Source organism: Humulus lupulus, chromosome 2 (assembly GCF_963169125.1).
Source record: "Humulus lupulus chromosome 2, drHumLupu1.1, whole genome shotgun sequence".
NCBI lineage: Eukaryota > Viridiplantae > Streptophyta > Magnoliopsida > Rosales > Cannabaceae > Humulus > Humulus lupulus.
In genome coordinates, this window is record NC_084794.1 from 30,474,936 (window position 1) to 30,495,460 (window position 20,525).

At 42.7% G+C, this 20,525-nt stretch overlaps 1 protein-coding gene across 1 annotated transcript; it reads left to right on the top strand.

The window, feature by feature from the left end:
• Positions 1-2,333: 2,333 nt before the first annotated feature.
• LOC133817605 (peroxidase 3-like) lies at positions 2,334-4,203 on the top strand. The gene is made up of 4 exons (XM_062250173.1): positions 2,334-2,799; positions 2,956-3,147; positions 3,275-3,437; positions 3,539-4,203. The coding sequence occupies exons 1-4, from the start codon at positions 2,584-2,586 to the stop codon at positions 3,943-3,945; spliced, it is 978 nt and encodes a 325-aa protein (XP_062106157.1). The 5' UTR covers positions 2,334-2,583; the 3' UTR covers positions 3,946-4,203.
• Positions 4,204-20,525: the final 16,322 nt, after the last annotated feature.

Sequence of the window (20,525 nt, forward strand, 5' to 3'; positions counted from 1 at the left end):
ATCATGCGATTAGCTTATTGTATCAGCTGCTCCATCTAACTTTTGAACTTGTTTTTCTACCTGGTCATGGGTCGACCTGTCTTCCATTAATGAGTTGTCATGTGCCTTCCACGTGCCCTATTTAATGCCATGTCATCATGCTAATTTTTTGGGAAACAATCGTTATTAATAACAAAATAAAATAATATTATGTAATAATCATTATTTAAAAGTGAATATTTAGTAATTACATCGAATTCTCATAGGAGGTTTAGAGAATTAGAGATTATAATTAAAAAAATTCAATAACCTCAAATTATATGGTTAAATGTTAGGTTTAATTTAGAGAATGTTTTATGTTATGTTTTTAATTATTTAGGATTGTTTAGTGTAGATTTATGCTTGTTTTCTTCTTATTTCAGGTTTTAATGGTCAAGCACATAATATGGAGTGAAATAAGAAGAAATATGTTAAATATGATGATTAAGATGGATTTAGTATTGATTGTGGAGTTTCAAGACATTATGTGTGGAAAATACTACATTGAAGATGCTCAACACACGTTGTTTATGCTCTATAATGCATGTCTGAGACTTCAAACTGCATTTTGACCATGATTTCTTCATTTTCTGGAAACACTTCCAGAAATAGAAGTTGTAGATATTTCTCTTTTCTTTCCATAGCTTTTTGAATCATTCAATTCGGAGTTATATCTAAGGAGTTGTGATTAAAATACAATAAGCTGATGCTGCAGACTATTCGAAATGAGTTTCAATTTTATTATGTACAATTAGCGCCCATCGCTAATATATAGCGCCCCATCATTGTCGAGTAGCAGAAAGCATAAATTAATGCAGGTTGTAGCGCCTAGGCGCTACATTTCATCACCCAAGCGCTATCAGCTTTCCAGAGAGCATGTTTTGCGATTTGTCTATAGTGCCTCAACGATATCTCGTGGTGCCCCAGCGCTAGAGTCCATACGAAAGCAGAATTTAGGTGAATTTTTAGGGGTAATTTTGTCTTTTCATGCAGAATTAATTAGGGACTATAAAAGCTTCCTTAATGACGGTTTTAGAAAAAAGAAGAAGATAAGATTAAGCAAGAAGGAGGCTAGAGAAGAAACAAAAACCTAGAGTTCTTTTGCTTTATCTTTTGATTTGGACCATGTTAAATTCTATGTTTATGTTTGATTTAGTCATGTTTATGAACAAAATTTCTGTTTAGTTTTTCTAATTGACTCTCTTCAAACTCTATTATGATTTAATGCATTTATCTATTTCTTCTTCATCTGAAATCTATTCAGTTTGTGTTTATTGTGCATGTGATTGACTACGCACCTTTTACATACGATTTATGAATTTGAATCAAAATCTGAAAAGTGAGATTTAAATATGTTAAAATTGAATAGACATAGATTTCAATTTAGAACGAGAGTATCAAATTGGTTTATGTAATTTAGGATTGTATTCATTGCTTCCTATTGTTTGAATTGACCATAGAAATATAAGGATTTCGCAATAGTTCGAGTTTTCTATTTCTTAACTCAAATAGTTAATACTTTTGCATGCATATCATTTCAGCAAGAAGAGTTTCAATAGTAATTGCAATAAAGAATAATAGAGTGGTGAGTAGAGAAGATTATGATTCCTAATTGTTTCATAGTGAATTTAACATTTGTGTTCTTATTATTATTTTATTTCTATAATTTTCATTTATTTCTGTTTTCTTATTTTCAAATTTCACAAATCCAGTTTTCATTAGCCAAACAGAAACTATAAATTAATTATTTGGTAGTTGACAAATCAGTCTTTTTGAGACGATACTCATTCTTATCAAGATTTATTATAAATTGTAATTACGTATACTTGCGTAACTATAAAATCTGCAACATTAAACAAATATGTTAAATCTAGTAAATACCTTAAATTATACTCAATTCAAATAACATTCGTAACTTTCCAAAAATGCACCGTAATAATTGTATGAAATGTCGAGCTTGTTCCGTTAGCGTGTCATTTTTGCTGCATGTGATCTGCTTTTCTTTTTCTTTTTTTCTTTTCTCCGAATCTCTTTTTTTCATAATAATAAGCGAAAAATGGGTCTTGTATGGCATAATGCAAAAAGCTTGTTGATAATTGTTCATGTGTACAAATGTATATATAAACTAATTAGATGTCATTTCAGAAAACACAACTGAAATACCCCATTCTTCCCTCATGAGTTGGTTTCGACAACCAAAATTTGACACTTCTCTACATTATTTTTCATGATTGGTGGAAGATAAAGTTGGTTTTTTGCCAGGCTATGTATGGGGCCAGTGTCAAAAAGCGAGCAAAATATATATAATATATATATATGTATGTATGTATGTATGGTATGCTCCAAAACTTGTATGAATTTCCGAAACGTGCTCACCGATTAAATTTAAAGGGCATCATTGGTCTTGTCTTTGTGTTATGCTTTACTTGGAAACTAAGTTCCTTGCTTTCTTCATAGTATTTTAACATATTTATTCTCTTTCCCAATTCCAGAAGACAAGCTCAAGCTGTACATATATAGTAGCGTTGTCTATATCTCCACTCTACAAAGAGTAAATAAGAGAAAATGAAAATGAGTAGGTTATACTGTTTTGTGCTCGTAACTTTAGGCCTTTCAGCTTTTGTACAACAAACTCAAGCTCAACTCCAACTGGGATTTTATTCCCAAAGCTGTCCCCAAGCTGAGAAAATTGTCAAAGATTTTGTACACCAGCACATTCCTAATGCTCCTTCTCTGTCTGCAGCCCTCATAAGAATGCACTTCCATGATTGCTTCGTCCGGGTTTGTCTCCATTCTTCTTTCTCATTAATAATTCTTCTCAGATCATATATATTACATGTCTTTTTTTTTTCTTTTCTTACCTTGTACCGTTTGATCTGTTACTAATTAAATCCTGAGTTGAAAGTACTAACTTCTGCTTCTTTTTTTTGGCTAAAGGGTTGTGATGCTTCTGTTCTTCTGAACTCAACGTCCCCAAATTCAGGAGAAAAAGATGCCGTCCCTAATCAAACTCTCAGAGGTTTTGGTTTCATTGACAGCATAAAGAGCCTTCTAGAGGCAGCATGCCCTGGAGTAGTTTCTTGTGCTGATATTATTGCTTTGGCTGCAAGAGACGCCATTGTAGAAATAGTAAGGGCTCAATACAAAGAACACCCCCCACTTCAAGTTTCGTTTTGAGCCATAAAGACAACAATGAAAAGCTAACCCCGCCTGTTAAATCATTCACTTATTAACTTTAATTTCTTGGCTTGGTCAGGGAGGCCCATCATGGAGTGTCCCAACCGGTAGAAGGGATGGGAGTGTCTCAAACAGAACAGAGGCCAATAACGATATCCCAGCTCCCACTGCTAACTTTACCACACTCCAGACACTTTTCTCCAATCAGGGTCTTGATCTGCAAGACTTGGTCTTGCTTTCAGGTAAAGCTAAATTCTGCAACCCTCTAGAATATTGTTCTCGATTAGTACAGTACACTTGTTAATAATGTTGTTTAATTTGTCATTACTCTCTTTTTCACTAGGTGCTCACACTATTGGAATCTCTCACTGTACATCATTCTCGAGTAGACTCTACAATTTCACTGGCGTGGGAGATCAAGACCCGGCTTTGGACAGTGAATATGCAACAAATCTCAAGGCCAACAAGTGCAAATCTCTAAACGATAGCACTAAGGTTGAGATGGACCCTGGAAGCCGCAAGACATTTGATCTTAGCTACTACAGCCATGTACTCAAGAGGAGAGGACTGTTCGAATCTGACTCTGCTTTGACCACAAACAACTTCACAAAGTCTTATATGCAGAAACTTCTTCAAGGTTCAGAGAGTTTCTTTTCTGAGTTCGCTAAGTCCATGGAGAAAATGGGACGAGTTAATGTGAAGACTGGTTCAAATGGTGAGATCAGGAAGAACTGTGCTGTGGTCAATTAGAATATCTTTGTTTATTGTGTATCATTATTCCACCAAGTGTTTTTATAATTCCCTTCCATGTGGTAAATTATCATTTTTTTTTTCTTTTACTCTTTTCTTCTTTGAGATTTGGTAATAATTGTTCAGAGCCTGTTATAGTACTTGTTGAGATCGTCAGAATTTTAGCAGAAGTGGTTACTTGACCACTAAATTGTTAAGTGATATTCAGACTCTGTAGATCGTTGTGCTAATAAATTAAATCAGTGAGTTTTGTTTATAGATATAAGCATTCAAGTTCTATTTATTTGTGACTATCAACTTCAGTGTAATCATTGCCCAGATTTTTTGGAGCATCGTTTTAGTAAAGTCATATAATGACGCTCTATGAGAGCCATATCCATATATCATATATAAAAAGAAATAACAAATAAATATACATATACTATATGCTCATTTTTCTTTGGTAGATATCTACTAGGAGAGAAATCTAATGCGTGCACCTAAATTATCCTGTCATTTGCTCAATGGGAGCAAAATTAGCACATGAAACTGTACACTTGGCACATATGTCAACGAAAATAGTTGGTTCGCGTTATCACATGCACATGCTGCCTCGCCTAGTACTTTTTTAGCTGCATGTGGCCCGCTTTGTCCTTTTTTTTTTTTTTTCTTTCGGAATCTCACTCTTTTTCCAGAATAATAATTAATATGGGGAAAATGGGTCTTAATATATATCAGATGTCAATTCAGAAAAAAAAAATGAAATGGTTTCTTCCTACAACCAAAATTTGACACTTCTCTCTACATTATTTTTCATGATTGGTGCTGGATAAAAGTTGGTTTTTTGCTAGGCTATATATGGGCCAGTGTCAAAAGGCGAGCAAAGTATAAAATAATATATATTTATGCTCCAAAACTCGTCCAGTATTATTGTGATCCATTTCTCCATAATATATAATGAATTTCCGAAATTTTGATGACTGATGAAAGTTAAAGGGAATCGTTGGTGTTGTCTTTGACTGATGCTCTCTTTATTTTGAAACTAAGTGCGTTTCTATGATCTACATAGTATTTTAACGTTTAGATTGTAGGGGCAATATTGTAAAGAGTTTGCATTGCCTTGTTGAGCTCGAGAAAGGGATTCTTTTCAATAAGTGATAAATTTTAATAAAACACTGGGAAGAAAGAAGACCATGAACCAATTACAAGCTGACAACTCATCCCAAGAGCCTATACTGTTGAAAAAACCAGAAAGAGCTTAAAATATTCTGCTAAGCATTGAAATATAACTATGCCTTCGTAACGTTTTGAAAGAACGAATATAAACATATAAATATACAGTACAATTTTTCTATGGGGACTTCACTTTAAGCCATAACGGTAGGGTTCTCAATATTTCTCGACCCGTGAATAGTTTTCGGTGCGACTTTTTTTTATGACCGTGTATATTGTAGCTATTTAGAGCATCCTGCAAATTTTCAAAAAATTCCGAATAGTTTACAATACCGAAAACTAGGTTCAAACATGTTGTTGCACGTGTAACTAATTTTTTTTTATGCGCGTGAAGAATAACATGTTTGAACCTAGTTTTCAGTACTATAAACTATTCGGAATTTTCTGAAAATTTGCAAGATGCTCTAAATAGCTACAATATACACGGTCATAAAAAAAAGTCGCGCCGACAACTATTCACGGGTCGAAAAACACTAAAAGCCCTACCAGTAGGGCTTAAAGATATATATATATATATCTTTATAGGACAATTCTTCTATAGGGGCTTCACTTTAAGCCCTACCGATAGGACTTTTAATGTTTCTCGACTCGTGAACAGTTTTCGGCGCGACTTTTTTTTATAACCGTGTATATTGTAGCTATTTAGAGCATCCTGCAAATTTTCAGAAAATTCCGAATAGTTTACAATACTGAAAACTAGGTTCAAACATGTTATTCTCCACGCGCATAAAAAAAATTAGTCACGCATGCAACAACATATTTGAACCTAGTTTTCGGTATTGTAAACTATTCAGAATTTTCTGAAAATTTGCAGAATGCTCTAAATAGCTACAATATACACGGTCATAAAAAAAATCGCGCTGAAAACTGTTCAAAGGTTGAGAACACTGAAAGCCCTACCGGTAAGGCTTAAAATGAAGCCCCTATAGGAGAATTCTCCAATCTCTATATATAAAAATTGTGTAAATAACAAAATAAATTTGGTAATAATGATTTTTTTAACTTTAATGGAATATTTAACGATTTTAAAACAAATTAAAAATATATATTTATTAATTATAGTAACATAAATTCAAATATTATAAATATAATTATTATAAATAAATATTTATTAATTATATTAATATAAATTAAAATGATATAAAATATCATTTTTATAATAATATTTAATATTAAACTAGATATTTATTAATTATATTAATATAAATTCAAATATTATAAAATAATATTATTATAATAATAAGACTATATATTTAATAATTAAAAATATATATTTATTAAAGATATCAATATAAATCCAAATATTATTAAATATCATTATTATAGCTACATATTTATTAATTATATTAATATAAATTCAAATGTTATAAAATATCAATATTATAATAATATTTAATACAAGACAAGATATTTGATAATTATATTAATATAAATTCAAGTGTTATAAATATTATTATAATAATAATAAATATTTAGTAATTATATTAATATAAATTCAAATATTATAAAATATCGTTATTATAATAATATTTAATACAATTCTATATATTTTATAATTATACTAATATAAATTTACATGTTATAAAATATTATTACTACAATAATTCATTATATATAAGTGTTATATGTGTACAAATAGTATAACTATGTAACTAAATAAAAAATTAGAATAACATTTATCTTCTATCAAGAATAAACAAGTTTATTCTTCAATCATTGAGGTGTGATTTGAATAATATAATGAATATTTTATACCTTAAATAGAGTAGTTTGTGATTTTAAAGGTTATCGTATTATTTTTTTTTTAAATTGTTGTGACAATTTGATAACGCAAGTATACATATCATTTACAAGTAATAAAATAGAAAGTACAGTATCGTTTCCACGGGGATTGAATATTAATTACCAATGAATTAACCTCTTAGTTCTATTTGGTCAATAAAACTTTAGTTGGAAAATAATGCAATAAAAATAATAAAAACAACTTAAATTAAAAGAACAAATATTGAAGAATTTAATTAAGAGATGAAAACTAGGGTATGTAATTTCATCATTTATCCACTCTATATCTTATTAACACAATTTATACTATTCATCTTCCTATTGTGATAACGGATCAACAAGGGTAATCTATATTCTTACTAGGACATTGTTGACCCTCGATTTGGTCAATGACACGAAGTCAATAAAAACGATAGAAATAAGATCAATTAAAACCAAGAAGATAAATGACACCAAAGTTTATAGTGGTTCAGCCCCAAATAATGGTAATGACTTACATCCACTTCATGTTCTTATTATTTTAGAAGAACTCCAAAACCCGCAATCAGTGAACTAGGGTTCACAAGTTTCACAAGCTTGGAGGTGAGTACAAATTTCGTAGATAAAAACACTATATTTCTCTCTCTTGATTACAAAAAAAAATGCCCCCCTCTAAAGAGTCCCTTGAGTCCTGTATATAGGCTCAATGCCCTTTTTACGGGCCAATGGGCCGTGTATATATTTTGATACAAACATATTTAAATAATAACATAAATTACAATCTTTACATAAAAATAGGATCATATATCTTTAGAAATATCTGATATGTTACGACCAGCCTGGTCACATATGAAACACGTCTTCTGTCGTGCGGTTAAACATCGACCACCGCTGGTTGATGGTCGACCTGAACGTAACCACTTAAATAGTCACGTGAAACCTGCGTGCGTACTAATTTTGCCACGTTAGCAAGTAAGTCTTTGTTGGGTAAACATTTGCACTCCAAGTTTATTTTACTGCGACCAGCATTTAATAAACTTACTCGACAAGCTACACGTCTGACCTGTCACATCTGTCAATATATTTTCGAGAAAGCAAGCAATCATGACCTTTACATTTTTCCAAAAAAAAATTGACGGTTATTGCAATTCCCCATACATCGAAATCCCATCCTCATCATTTCTCTTCAATAACGCCCTGAGCAGTATAAATATATTACTCATCAGCCTTTTCATTTTTTACCGAAACTTTCTCTCTCCTCAAAAACTCAGAAAAAACTTTCAAGAAAATCCAGAAAACCTCTATGATCTGAGACGTCTTCAACCAACTCCGAGCAAAAATCTTCATGATTCCTCCTACAACTCATATTCCAAGTAAGTTTCTGTTTACCAAGTTTTTCGGAAACTAGAATTATGAAAGATAAGAGAGCTTAGAAAGTAATAAATAAAGATTATCGCACAAGGAGTTTTACATGGTTGGGGCGTTAAAGAGTCTTAGTCCACGAGTCAATTGTATTATAGCTTTTTAGGAGCTTAAGTAATGAACTCTCTGAGTTTGAGCAGAGTGTATGCTTCTTAGAGAAGAATTCGACCCTTTTCCCCAGTGCACCACTGTTCATATTTATAGGCAATTGAGTGCACTGGGCTTGGCCCAGACTAATCTGGGCCCAATAAGGGTATAAATATTATTTGCTCTCTGATGGAGGCTTAATACAAAGGATTGTAATATATAAAATGCACTAACTAAGGCCCATTGGGCCAGCCCAAGCGTAATCACACTATAGGACTAACGACGGAATGCTGCTTCAGTCTGGGTATCGTGGGTTTCGAGGGAGATTCGGGGGACAGGATCTGTCAGAGTAGTGGCAATACAGTTCTGAACCGACGGCGTACATTCCCGATGTAACCTCTTCTGTAGGTTAACTATAGGGACATAGCTCCACACTTCTTGGGGTGATGTCAGTATCGGGGACACTTTATCATGGCCAACCTGGCCACCAGGTCCAGGTCCGTTTACCAACATCCATCTTCGTTTACCAAGGTCCCAGTTCGTTTACCAGAACCCGGGTTCATCCACAGCCGTCCCGGTATAATCTCAGACTTGGGAACGAAGACCTCTTCATTGCATCCCAAGAGGCACCTGAGGACATGGTTCGGGAGTATGCAACACGCCAAGGCGATGGTCCTGGCTTCTATTCCGGGATGCCCTTTGGGCTTTACCGAGACTTGGGCCACCAATGTTCGTTCCGTCTTCGTCTACTGGGCATGATCTGGGCTTTAAGTCCCTGTAGGGTGACCCATAAACTCAGAATATGGATCCGTACACTTGGGGAGAAACGGGGATAACAATTACCCCCCAAGCCTTCATATGTGCTTGCGCGGTGGAGGTTTGTTGCCTTCCCGGATCAATTCTATACATCCCGGTTCATTTCCAAGGCAACAGGTCCGCTGTCGCGGGGAATTGCTTGCTGAAATCTTGTGGAGTGAGCGCATGTATCAGCGTCCCTGATCGAATCCCAGAAGCCTGGTCTGTTTACTAGGATCCGGGTTTGTTTACCAGAGCCCCAGTTGATTTACTTCAGGGTCGTTTAGATGCCTCATGTTCTTTCAGCTTCATCATGATGTGCATACGTGTCCTCTTGTAATTGGCGTGTCGATGGCACTCGAATTTGACGGGCCAGGAGACATTCTATTGGTTACCGTGTTGGCAGTCATACGTCAGCGCGAATTCTAAAGCGTCCCATCCGTACGAACGACCTTTTTATTTTCTCTACGTTAAAGGGGATCGTTGGATGGGATGACCTTTGAGATGCTCTTCCCGTGGGCCATTGTATCGGGGCGGCGCGGATCGCACCTTTTGGTAACCGTGACCTAGTATTCGAGCAGGCTAATTAATGTCCCTGCACGATCCAGGACTGTCCGATGGGTAGGATCGCGCCAAACTGTTAGATCAAAAACAACCTTTCGGTTCTTATAAATACCTTTAGATTTTCATTTCAAAGCTTTACACTCTCAGAACGAAATCGCACAGGGGACCTTTTATGTCCGAGCTCACCGACGACATTCACCGTCAGCTACTTCGCCTTCGCCGTCGTTTATTCCAGATGTGCCTAATCTCCGCACCCTTGCCTGAAAGGACGACCTCGGCTTGCCCACTAGATGAACTTTTGTGCCACCTTCACTTGTTCAAGACTGTGATTTTTCCGTCACTGTCGCCGGAAATACGCCAGTCTTCACAACCAGCCCTTTCCAGTAAGCTTTCCTAACTTTTTGCTCTTGTTTCCTCGCGCTTATCATATCTTTATATTGCTTTTATAACTATAAGGTTGCTAGAGCATGTACCTCCGTTTAGGGTGGCTCTGGGTGCATTAGAGTAGGAGAGAAAAAAAGTTGGCTGGGCTGTCCCGGATGCCCTCAGGTTCGAGCTGTTCCTGGACAAGCGGTAATAGGCTGGTTTAGGAAAACTTTATAGCAAGAACCCTTCCTATTTGTTCCCGATCAGGGTTTTGCGGATCCTTGGTGATCTTGGATCTGATCCGGATGGGACTCTTCCAAGAAGTTCGTAGGAGAGCCCCCGTACCTCAACCAACCTTTTTGGGTTTTAGTGCTGACTGCTTGGTTGTTTGTTTCGTTTCCTTTTACTCTCAGAGCATCAGCTATGAATTACGGCGTCACCCTCCATTCATAAGAACATGTTCAAATAGCCCATTTCACTCTGTTAGGACATAAGGCTCCCAGTGGCAACAGATGGGAGATGGACGGGGTGAAGAACCTATTCTGGAACTATCGGATGTTGTACGCCCTGGAGAAACATTTGGGCGTGGAATCAACCCCCAGACTATTCTATAATCGCCTAGCCAGAAAAGAAGAAAAATCCCACACCGTCGTGGGCGTATTTGGGACCTGGAGCGTGGGCCACATCAGCGCGGAAACCACTCTCCCGCTTCACGATTACTTCGCGCAATTCCTCAAGTTCGTGGGGATTGCATCGTTCCAGCTCTTGCCTCAAGCTTACTGGCTGCTTGCGGGATGGCACATTTTCTGCGTGGCGAAGGAAATCCCGGAGCCGACCCCCGCTGAGGTGTTGTACTTCTATAAGCTGGAGTCGCATCTTAATGTCAAGGACAAGACCCTGGATGGCTTCTACAGATTGAAGCCTCGTGGAAATTACGCTACCCCCACCAGTTCATGGAAGCACCCCCCGGATGTCAGACATTATTAGTTCATGACATCCGGGTTTCTCTTGGATAAGAACCCCACGCTAACACTGGACTTCCAGCGAGTAGGTAAGAAGCTTCCCGTTTCCTAGTTTAATTCTGTTTTTCAATTTTTTATTACCCACTTTCAAATCACCTCCCTGGATGACAGGACCCTATGCCCAGACTCCCCTCACCCAGTCAATCCTTTACCGGAGGAAGTTCTATTTCACACTAAGCGCGGAGGACCTGGACGTAGGGCTACATTAACACCGAAAACCTTCGAGTGGTCGAGATACTGGCGGCCAACCAGATGATTGTGGCCCCTAGTCTCCGGGGGATACAATGTGAGAAAGATCCAGCCTTGAGGGAGGAACTGGCCCTTGAACACATCAAGGTTGTGGAAGATGCGGCCCTGGCAGACGCGACAAAAAGGAAGAGGGAACAGGCTCAACAAAAGGAGAGGGCCGCCTCCGAGGAGCTGGAAGCCCTTTTTGACGAGGATCAACCGAACACGAGGGCTCCCAGTGCTAGTGTATCAGGGCGAGGTAATTCACCTTTGCTTTTGACTTATGCTCCCCGTTTTGGGGGATTAGTTAAGGATGGACTAGTTTATCGAGGCCCCTTGTTCGGGGCCGATGGAGAAATGAGACCTTCATCCCCCATCACTGTAGACCCGGAGACTCTCATGTACTCGTTCGGGTTCCTTCAATATGGAAAATTCTTGGACCCGGATGACATGGGAGACCGAATTCATTCCTTCGCTTTAGGAGAATTGAATCAAGTCCGAGTTCTAGATAAGAGTTCGTCCCGAAGGACTTTTAGCTTAGTTTTTACTTTCACTTATCCTGACTTGTATAATTTTCTAACTCTTTTTTTCTGTTCATCCATTTCAGAAGAATTTGACATGTCTAACCCACTGGAAAAGATGAAGCAAGCCCTTGAGGCCCAGGCTGCCAAGGCTAGGGCATCAGCTAAGACGAACCTCTAGCAAGTCGGGGATCCGAGAAGAGAGTTGCAGACTTGGCTGCGGGTGAGTCTGCGAAGGGGGCGAAGAGGGCCAAGACCAAAGACTCTTCCTTGGCCAAGGATTCTTCCAGGGAAAGTCAGTTTGCCACCCGGGAACTTCCAGAAGCACCTGTGCTTCCCATCAATCCGGCCCTACCTGAAGAGGGAGAGATGAACTTGTGGGAGGAACGGTCCAAGATGGTGTCCCGGACATGGGAAAACAGTCGGGGAAAGAGGGAGGAAGTTTACCAAGCCTTGACGATTTGTCGCAAGGTCGAGTTCTCCAAGCGTCCGGCAACCTTTAGTGTTTCCCAGCCGATCATGGATCGGCCTCTTGTTGAGATTAGGTTTCGTCCCAAATTGGGGCAGGACACAGCTCCATTCGCCGTGAACTTGTTGGAGCAGGTTGGGGCTACTATGTCCAACCTCCAGCTGAAATGATACGCCACCATAGCCAACCAGGATGCTCTATTCATCTCCCAAGCTATCCGCGCACCAGACCACCGCTGTAAGTTATCCGTTTACATCTCCTTTTTCTTTTTGTATTTTTAGTTCTACAGATTTTTTCTAACTTCAATTTATTCCAGGACGCTTTACTGGCCCATCAAAATACTGACTTGGTGGCTGAGATGGCGATGAAACTGGAGACGAGCCAGCTGGGGCTAGAGGCGGTTGTGAACCAGTGGGAAGCTGCTAAAGAATCCCTGGCCAAGGAGGTGGCGCAGGCCACAGCGGATCGCGAAGAGGCTGCTCGGGCCCGATTCCAGATTGAAGAGACTTCATCTTGGAAAGAAGCCGAGTATAAAAAATTGGTGGCTAGTCTGGAGGCGGAGCTTCTTCGTGTTCGGGGATCTGAGGCGTCGTCTAAGGCTCTTTTGGAGGCAGCCGAAGCCCAGTCTCGCCAGGATCGGGAGAAGATCACCGCCCTTGAGACTCGGCTCTAGACATTAGATGATCTGCTTCAGCTGGAGGTGAAGATGCATGGGGAGACCCGTCAAAGGAAAGAGCAAGCGGACGCCTTGCTGGAGGCTACCTTCGATGAGGCCATCTATATGGCCTGGATCCAGGACAAGAACATGAACCTCCTGCTTTACCCCGACCTTGCCGCAAAAAGAGCCGAGTTTGAGGCCAAGAGAAAGCTGACGCGAAACCCTTGGGCGAGGAAGAGGCAGGCGAGGCCAACCCAGAGGCATCAGGACATGGGGAGGTCTAAGCCCGGGTCTTTCGCTTTGTGTTGTTCTTGTTTATTTCTTTTTGTAACACTTTTATGGACACGGGTGTGTCCAAGAAAATTTATATATATATATCTAATTTTCCTTCGGCAAAAGCTTTCCTGTTGTATGAAAGAGTCGAGTATCTTTTCCTGGTTCCAACGGCCTGGACCATTGTAGGACTAGATTTCAATTAAATATTTTTTCTTTTAATTTGCTTTAATCATGCTGCCCAGGCTCCAATGGCCTAGGTCACTAGGGAGTTAGCAACTTCTACCAAGTTTGTTTGTCCTGATTTTGGTGTTCAGGTTCCAACGGCCTAGGCCATCAGGGACCAGTTGACCATTCAAGTCCGGGATGGGACTTGGCTTTGTGCCTTGCGTCGCATTTGGGTATGAACCTTCCGAACCATTTTGTGTCCATGATGGGACTGGTTTTGTGCCTTGCGTCCCATCCAGTTCGTACCCCCAAGACCGCGTCGGTCTGGGTTGGGACTAGGCGTTGGCCTTGCGTTCTTTTGGGTTTGTACTTCCCGAACCCTGTTGGTCCGGGTTGGGACTAGGCGTTAGCCTTGCGTCCTTTCGTTAGGAGTTGGGTTTCAATTTCCATCTGTTTGTACGGTCCGAACTAGGAGCATTTAGCTTCTTGTTTTGTTTTTGTTCCTAGACTTGTTCATATGAATGGATATACCCCCCCGCCCCCCCAAGTGAGCGAAGACTAGTCTTGGGTCACTTGTTTATGAAGACGGATGAGAACTTTCATTATTTTACAATATTTCTTTATGATGTTTTGTACACATCATTTTTATTATTCAAGAGACCGCCCTGGGGCGTACATTGTTTACAAGGAAAATTAAGAGCCGAAACATGCTCTCCTGACTACTGATAGTACTTACAGAGATATTCCGCGTTCCAGGCCCTTGGGACTTTGGTTACGTCGAGTCGCCTTAAGCAATATGTTCCCGGACATACTTCATGTTGGATTTCGTATGGTCCTTCCCAGTTTGGGCCCAGGACCCCCACTCCCGAATCTTGGGTTGCAGGGAAGACTCTCCTTAGGACTAGATCGCCGGTTTCAAACCTTTGGCTCTTAACTTTCGAGTTAAAATGCTGAGCTATCTTGCCTTGACACATCTTCAACTGAACCTAGGATTCTTCCCAGATTTCTTCAATGAGTTCTAAAGATTCCTGAAGCAAGGCGTGATTCTGGGCGGGATCATATGTGTCCCTCCTGTGGGATGGGACAGTCGTTTCCACCGGGATGATGGCTTCGCATCCGTATACCATGGAGTAAGGAATGTGTCTGGTAGACGTTCATTCGGTGGTCCGGTACGCCCATAGTACGCGAGGCAACTCCTCTGGCCACTTTCTTTTGCAGGCTTGAAGTTTTTTCTTCAGCGTTCCCTTCAAGATCTTGTTGACGGCCTCTGTTTGCCCATTTTCTTGAGGTCTGGTGACCGTAGAGAAGCTTTTGATGATGCCATGCCTTTCACAAAAATCAGTAAGTGGATGCTGTCAAATTGCTTCCCGTTGTCGGACATGATCTTGTAGGGGAGCCCGTACCGGCACACGATGTTGTTGATAACAAAGTCCAGGGCCTTTTTCGAGGTGATGGTGTTCATGGGTTCTGCTTCGGCCCACTTGGTATAGTAGTCGACGGCCACAATAGCATACTTCACACCACCTTTTCCGGTCAGCAGCGATCCTACTAGGTCGATGCCCCCCATACTGCAAAGGGCCAGGAGTTATTTCCATTGGAGGGGCTCGCGGGATCTTCGTGTACCTTTGGCATTGTTCACACTTGCGGACGTAATCAACACAGTCTTTCTTCATGGTTGGCCAGAAATATCCTTGTCGCAGGATTTTCTTGGACAAGCTGAGTCCGACTGTATGATCTCCGCAGAAACCTTCGTGCATCTCGTGCATGATTGCACTCATTTCAGTCCCGGATACGCATCGGAGGTATGGCATGGATAGCTCTCTGCGGTAGAGTTTTTCTTCCATCATGACGTATCTGTGGGCCTGGTACAGAAGTTTCCTCGCTACTACCCTATCCGTGGGCAGTTCCCCAGTTGTTTGGTATTGGATGATGGGTCCCATCCAAGACGTAGAGTGATCTATAGCGTTGAATGTGGGTGTTTGTATACTCGGTGTGGGGAGATGGTTGATTGAGACCAACCCAAAGAGTTCCATCTCCGCATCCGTGGCCAGTTTTGCCAGCGTGTCTGCAAAAACATTTTGTTCCCTGGGGATCTGGCGGATGGAGTGCTTCTTGAAAGATTGAAGTATCTCTCGCGTCCGTGTCAGATAAGTTGCCATCTTTTCCCCTTTTTTTTGGTATTCTCCCTAGATTCGTCTGACAACCAATTGGGAGTCTCTATAGATCTCCAGGTTTGCGGCCCCTACTTCCTGGGCTAGGCGCAATCTGGCCAATATGGCCTCGTACTCAGCCTCGTTGTTTGAAGCCTTGAACTGGAATCACAGGGCGCTTTGTAACTAGTGTCCCTGTGGTGACACTAGGATGATTCCGGCTCCTACTCCATTTTCATTCGAGGCTCCGTCTACAAAATCCTTCCACAAGGGTACCGTGGGTTCGGCGGGATTGACCTCTTCAGTGATCCCGGAGCATTCCACGATGAAGTCGGCCATGGCCTGCCCCTTGATTGATATTCTAGAGAAATACATAATGTCGAACTGACTCAGTTCCATGGCCCACCTCAAGAGCCTTCCCAATGATTCGGGTTTTTGCAACACTTGTCGCAAGGGATGGTTGGTCAGTACTCTTATGGCATGGGCTTGAAAGTAAGGCCTAAGCTTCCGGGATGGGATTAGTAGGCAAAACGTCAATTTTTCGATCAGTGGGTATCGTGATTCCACACCTAATAACCTTTTGCTTATGTAATAGACAGGGAGTTGGGCCTTCCCTTCTTCCCGTACTAGCGCGACACTGATGGCGTGTTCAGTCACGTCCAAATAGAGGTACAACGGTTCTCCCTCCACTGGTTTTGCTAATATTGGTGATCGGACCAGATGTTCTTTTAGTCTTTGGAAAGCCTCTTCGCATTCAGCCGACCATTCGAACTTTTGGATTCCTCGAAGGACGTTGAAGAATGGGATGCACTTGTCTGTGGCCTTTGAGACAAAACAGCTCAAGGCGGTTATCCGCCCTGTCAAGCTCTGAACATCTTTGTGCTTCCGTGGTGAGGGCATATCAATCAGTGCTTTGATTTTTTTCTGGGTTGGCCTCTATTCCCCGGTAGCTGACTATGAACCCCATGAACTTCTCGGATGCCACAACAAAGGTGCATTTTTTGGGATTCAACTTCATCCCATACCTTTGAATGATCACGAAGGCTTCGAGATCTGGTTGTAGCCTGAGTAGGCATGTCGTTGATGTAGACCTCCATGTTCCTTCCTAGCTAGGCTTGGAACATTCTGTTGACGAGCCGCTGATACGTGGCTCCGACGTTTTTAAGTCCAAAAGGCATGACGATGTAGCAGTACACCCCCCTGTCGGTTTGGAAGCTGGTATGTTCCTGGTCAGCTACATGCATAGAGATCTAGTTGTAGCCTGAGTAGGCATCCATGAAGCTCAAGATTTCGTAGCCGGATGTTGCATCCACCATCTGGTCGATCCGGGGGAGCGGGAAACAATCTTTAGGGCAAGCTTTGTTGAGATCCGTGAAGTCGATGCACATTCTCCAAGTCTTATTTGGGTTAGGCACCAGCACTGGATTGGCTAGCCACACGAGATATAAAGCTTCTCGAATGAAGTTGATCGAGTATAACTTTTCAACTTCCAGTTTGAGAGCTTCTGCCCTTTCCGCCCCCAGGGGTCTCCGTTTCTGCCGGACTGGGGTCGCATCCTTGTTGATATTCAAAGCGTGGCAGATGATATTGCGGTCGATCCCGGTCATATCCGAATGAGACCAGGCCAGGACATCTTGGTTCTTCTTCACTCGGGCGACAATGGCGGCCCGGACCTCTACATTCAGGTTCTTCCCGACTTGGATTACCTTAGTCGGGTCGGTGTTGCTGATGCACACCTCTTCAATTTCTTCCATGGGCTCTAGTGCGCGGTCCTCCCCTATCCGTGGGTCCAGCTCGTCTTCTTCCCGGACCACCCGTCTCGCCGGGGGAGGAGGCGGGACTGGATCGACGTTTTCCTCCTCAAGAGGTTCTTCGCGGACCATATAAATGGGTCGGGAAGATATGTGGTAACACTTCAGGGCGCTCTTCTGGTCTCCCCGGACTGTCCCTACTTCTCCGTTGTCGCAGGGGAACTTCATGCAGAGGTGACGGATGGAAGTGATAGCCCCGAAGTCGACCAGTGCGGGCCGACCGAAGATGATGTTTTGCGCGGTGGGGTAGTCCACCACTACGAATGTACAAAATTTGAACGAGCCTTGGATCTCGTTCCCCAGTGTTACGGGCAACTGGATTTTTCCCATCGGGAGTATCGAATCTCCATTGAACCCATAGATCTAGGTTAGGCATAAGGCCAGATCTGCCTCAGTCAAGCCAATCGCGACGAAGGCTGGCTTAAAAAAAATGTTGACGGAGCTTTCGTCATCCACTAATACTCGGGACACCATCTTGTTAGCTATTTGGGCATCAATGACTAGAGGATCATGATGCGGGAAATGGACGTTGCGGGCATCGTCTTCCGTGAAGGTGATGGGGAGGCTCATCAACTTCGGGCGTTGAGACGGTGCTTGGACCAAGGCGCATACCTCCTGGTCATGGTCAAGCTCACTGAGGTAGTGCTTTTGATCATTCCGAGACGGTCCTCCCAGATGTGGACCGCCCGAGATAGTGGCTACGTGACTATCTACTCGCGAGGACGCAGTTCCAGAAGTGTAGGGCATTCCAGGTCTGGGCGCTTGAATAGTTGGGGTCCCCTGAGGGACCTGTGCTCCCAGGCCCATCGTTTATCCTCCCTGGGGAGGCTGGTACGCTCTAGGTGCACCCGAGATCGTGGATTGTCCGGGGACTACTGGCAGTCCCGAAACACCCATGGGCATCCTGACCCACTGGTGAAGATGTCCCAGCCTGATCAAATTCTCGACTTCTTCCTTCAGCTACCAACATTCTTTGGTCGTGTGGCCCACCTCCTTATGGTACGTGCACCTTTTGCTAGTATCCCCTGGATTCTTTCCCCCTTTGAACATGGGGGCGGGTTTCCGGTAATGAACCGTCCTCTCTGTGGCCAGGTATATATTTTCCCTAGTATCCACTAAATTGGTGTATTCTGAATATTGGTGCTCGTAGCCCCTCTTGCCCTTCTTAGAGGGCTCGGACCGGTTTTTTCCTTTCCCGGATCTCTTTCCCCGGGAGGGGTTCACACTTGCCTCAGTCCCCCCCACCTAGGACGGTTGGGCCCCGCTGGGAGCAGCACTATTTCCGACTGGCGCCACCCTGTACCCGGGCAAGGGGGTAGATTGGGCTGGGTGTATTCGAAAGATGTAGGACCGTAGACTGTAGGCGCGGCAAAAGTCATTCCAGACGTACCCACCGATCCTAGCGCTATTGGGGGCATTAGATACTGCGGGGCCAGATATTGCATCCCATACCCCGGAAAGGTTTGGGCATTTGGCTGGGGAGTCAGGTGCCATCCGAATGCCTGGATTCGGGCCTCCTCCCATTTGATAAAGCCTTGTTCCCTCCTTATGAATTCTTCGAGGGTGGCCGCCTTACTACGCTGCATGTCGTCCCAGAGGGGAGAACCGGCCCGGATCCCGAATTGCAGGGCCACCAGGCGCTGCTCATCGTCCACCTTGGTTTTTGAGGCTTCCTCTGTGAAACGCTGGATATAGGCCCTCAGAGTCTCCATGGGGAGCTGCTTAATGTTAGTGAGGGCGCTTATTTGTATATCCATCCTCATGACGACCACAAATTGTTTGTGTAACGGCAACTGCATTCTGGACTAGGACTGAATGGATCCTGGCTTGAGCCTCTTCCACCATTCCTCTGCATGTCCATATAAAGTAATCAAAAAGCAGAGGCACTTGTCGTTGTCGCAGATGTGGGCTACGGTCATTAACCGATTTTAGCGCAATAGATGGTCTCTGGGGTCGGTGTTCCCAGTGTAGGCGGGTAAATTCAGCATTTTGAACCCCTTGGGGAGCACCACATCCAGTATGTGTTTGGTGCAGGGTTCCTTTTCCTCTTCTTTGGAGTCAGAATCTCCTCCCTCCTGCTTGCGGACCAAGCGATCCGTGACCTTTTTTAAGGGGGCCAGTTGTTCCATGAACTATCTGGACGTACTATCATCTAGGGGAACCCTCTCGTTCCTTCTGTCGTTGAGATTATTTCTCAAATCACCTCCTCGGGGTCAGATATTTTCTTTGCAGACCTGCTCCTTTCGAGCGTTCAACCTGTCGCGCAGGTCTACTCGGTACATGTCGTCCCCTAAGCTAAGGGCGTTTGGCTCGTCATCATTTTGGCGTCCTCGGTGATCTTTATTTACGGAGGCGCTTTGGCAGAAAGGCTGCTCCCGTCCAGTCTGCCTAGGGGCAGCCCGGGGCCTGGTACCTTATGGGCGCATCCCTTGCAGTTTGATGGGGAGATCCCGTCCTGGGACGAGACGAACCTTCTCTCTCCTAGGGAGCGGCTAGGGGTTGGCCCCTATTTTCTGAATGGGAGGATTTATCCTCTGGGGGTTTGCTTTTCCCTCAGGGTTGGCCGCTTTGGCCTTCCCTTTCTCTTGAGCCGAGTTAGGCAGACCCTATTTGGGATCTTGTCCCGGAGGAGGAATCGGCCTTGCATTTTTGGGCACATTATTCCTGGCCTGCGGGGTAGGCGGTTGTGTTCCTGGAGGTAGAACAACTGGAGGACTAGCCGCCAACCCTCGGGCGGCAATGAAAGCTTACAGATCCAGGAAGGATTCTTGTATCCGTTGAGTGGCTTCTTTTTGTTCAGCAATCCTGGCCCCTTGGTCCAGGACTTGTTGCCTTAGTTTTGTCACCTCCAGGTCCTCTTGGTCAGGGTCTACTTCTTCTGGGATCGATGGATCCTCAGCTTCGAGATCATGGTATTCCCCCTTATTTCCCTCCTCTTCCTCGTAGTAATCTTCCTCATAATCTGCCCCGCGTACATAGTTCTGTGACTCATTAGGCTGGGGCATCTGATAAGGTGTGTCCTCAGGTTGATTTTGAGGAAGAGGTTGATGGGCAGTGGCTCTCCATTGCCTTG

Excerpts from the sequence above, each read along its gene's own strand:
- LOC133817605 (XM_062250173.1), top strand. The coding sequence starts at position 2,584 with ATGAAAATGAGTAGGTTATACTGTTTTGTGCTCGTAACTTTAGGCCTT. Across the intron at positions 2,800-2,955 it reads TCCATGATTGCTTCGTCCGG|GGTTGTGATGCTTCTGTTCT; the intron begins GTTTGTCTCCAT and ends TTTTGGCTAAAG. Across the intron at positions 3,438-3,538 it reads AGACTTGGTCTTGCTTTCAG|GTGCTCACACTATTGGAATC; the intron begins GTAAAGCTAAAT and ends CTTTTTCACTAG.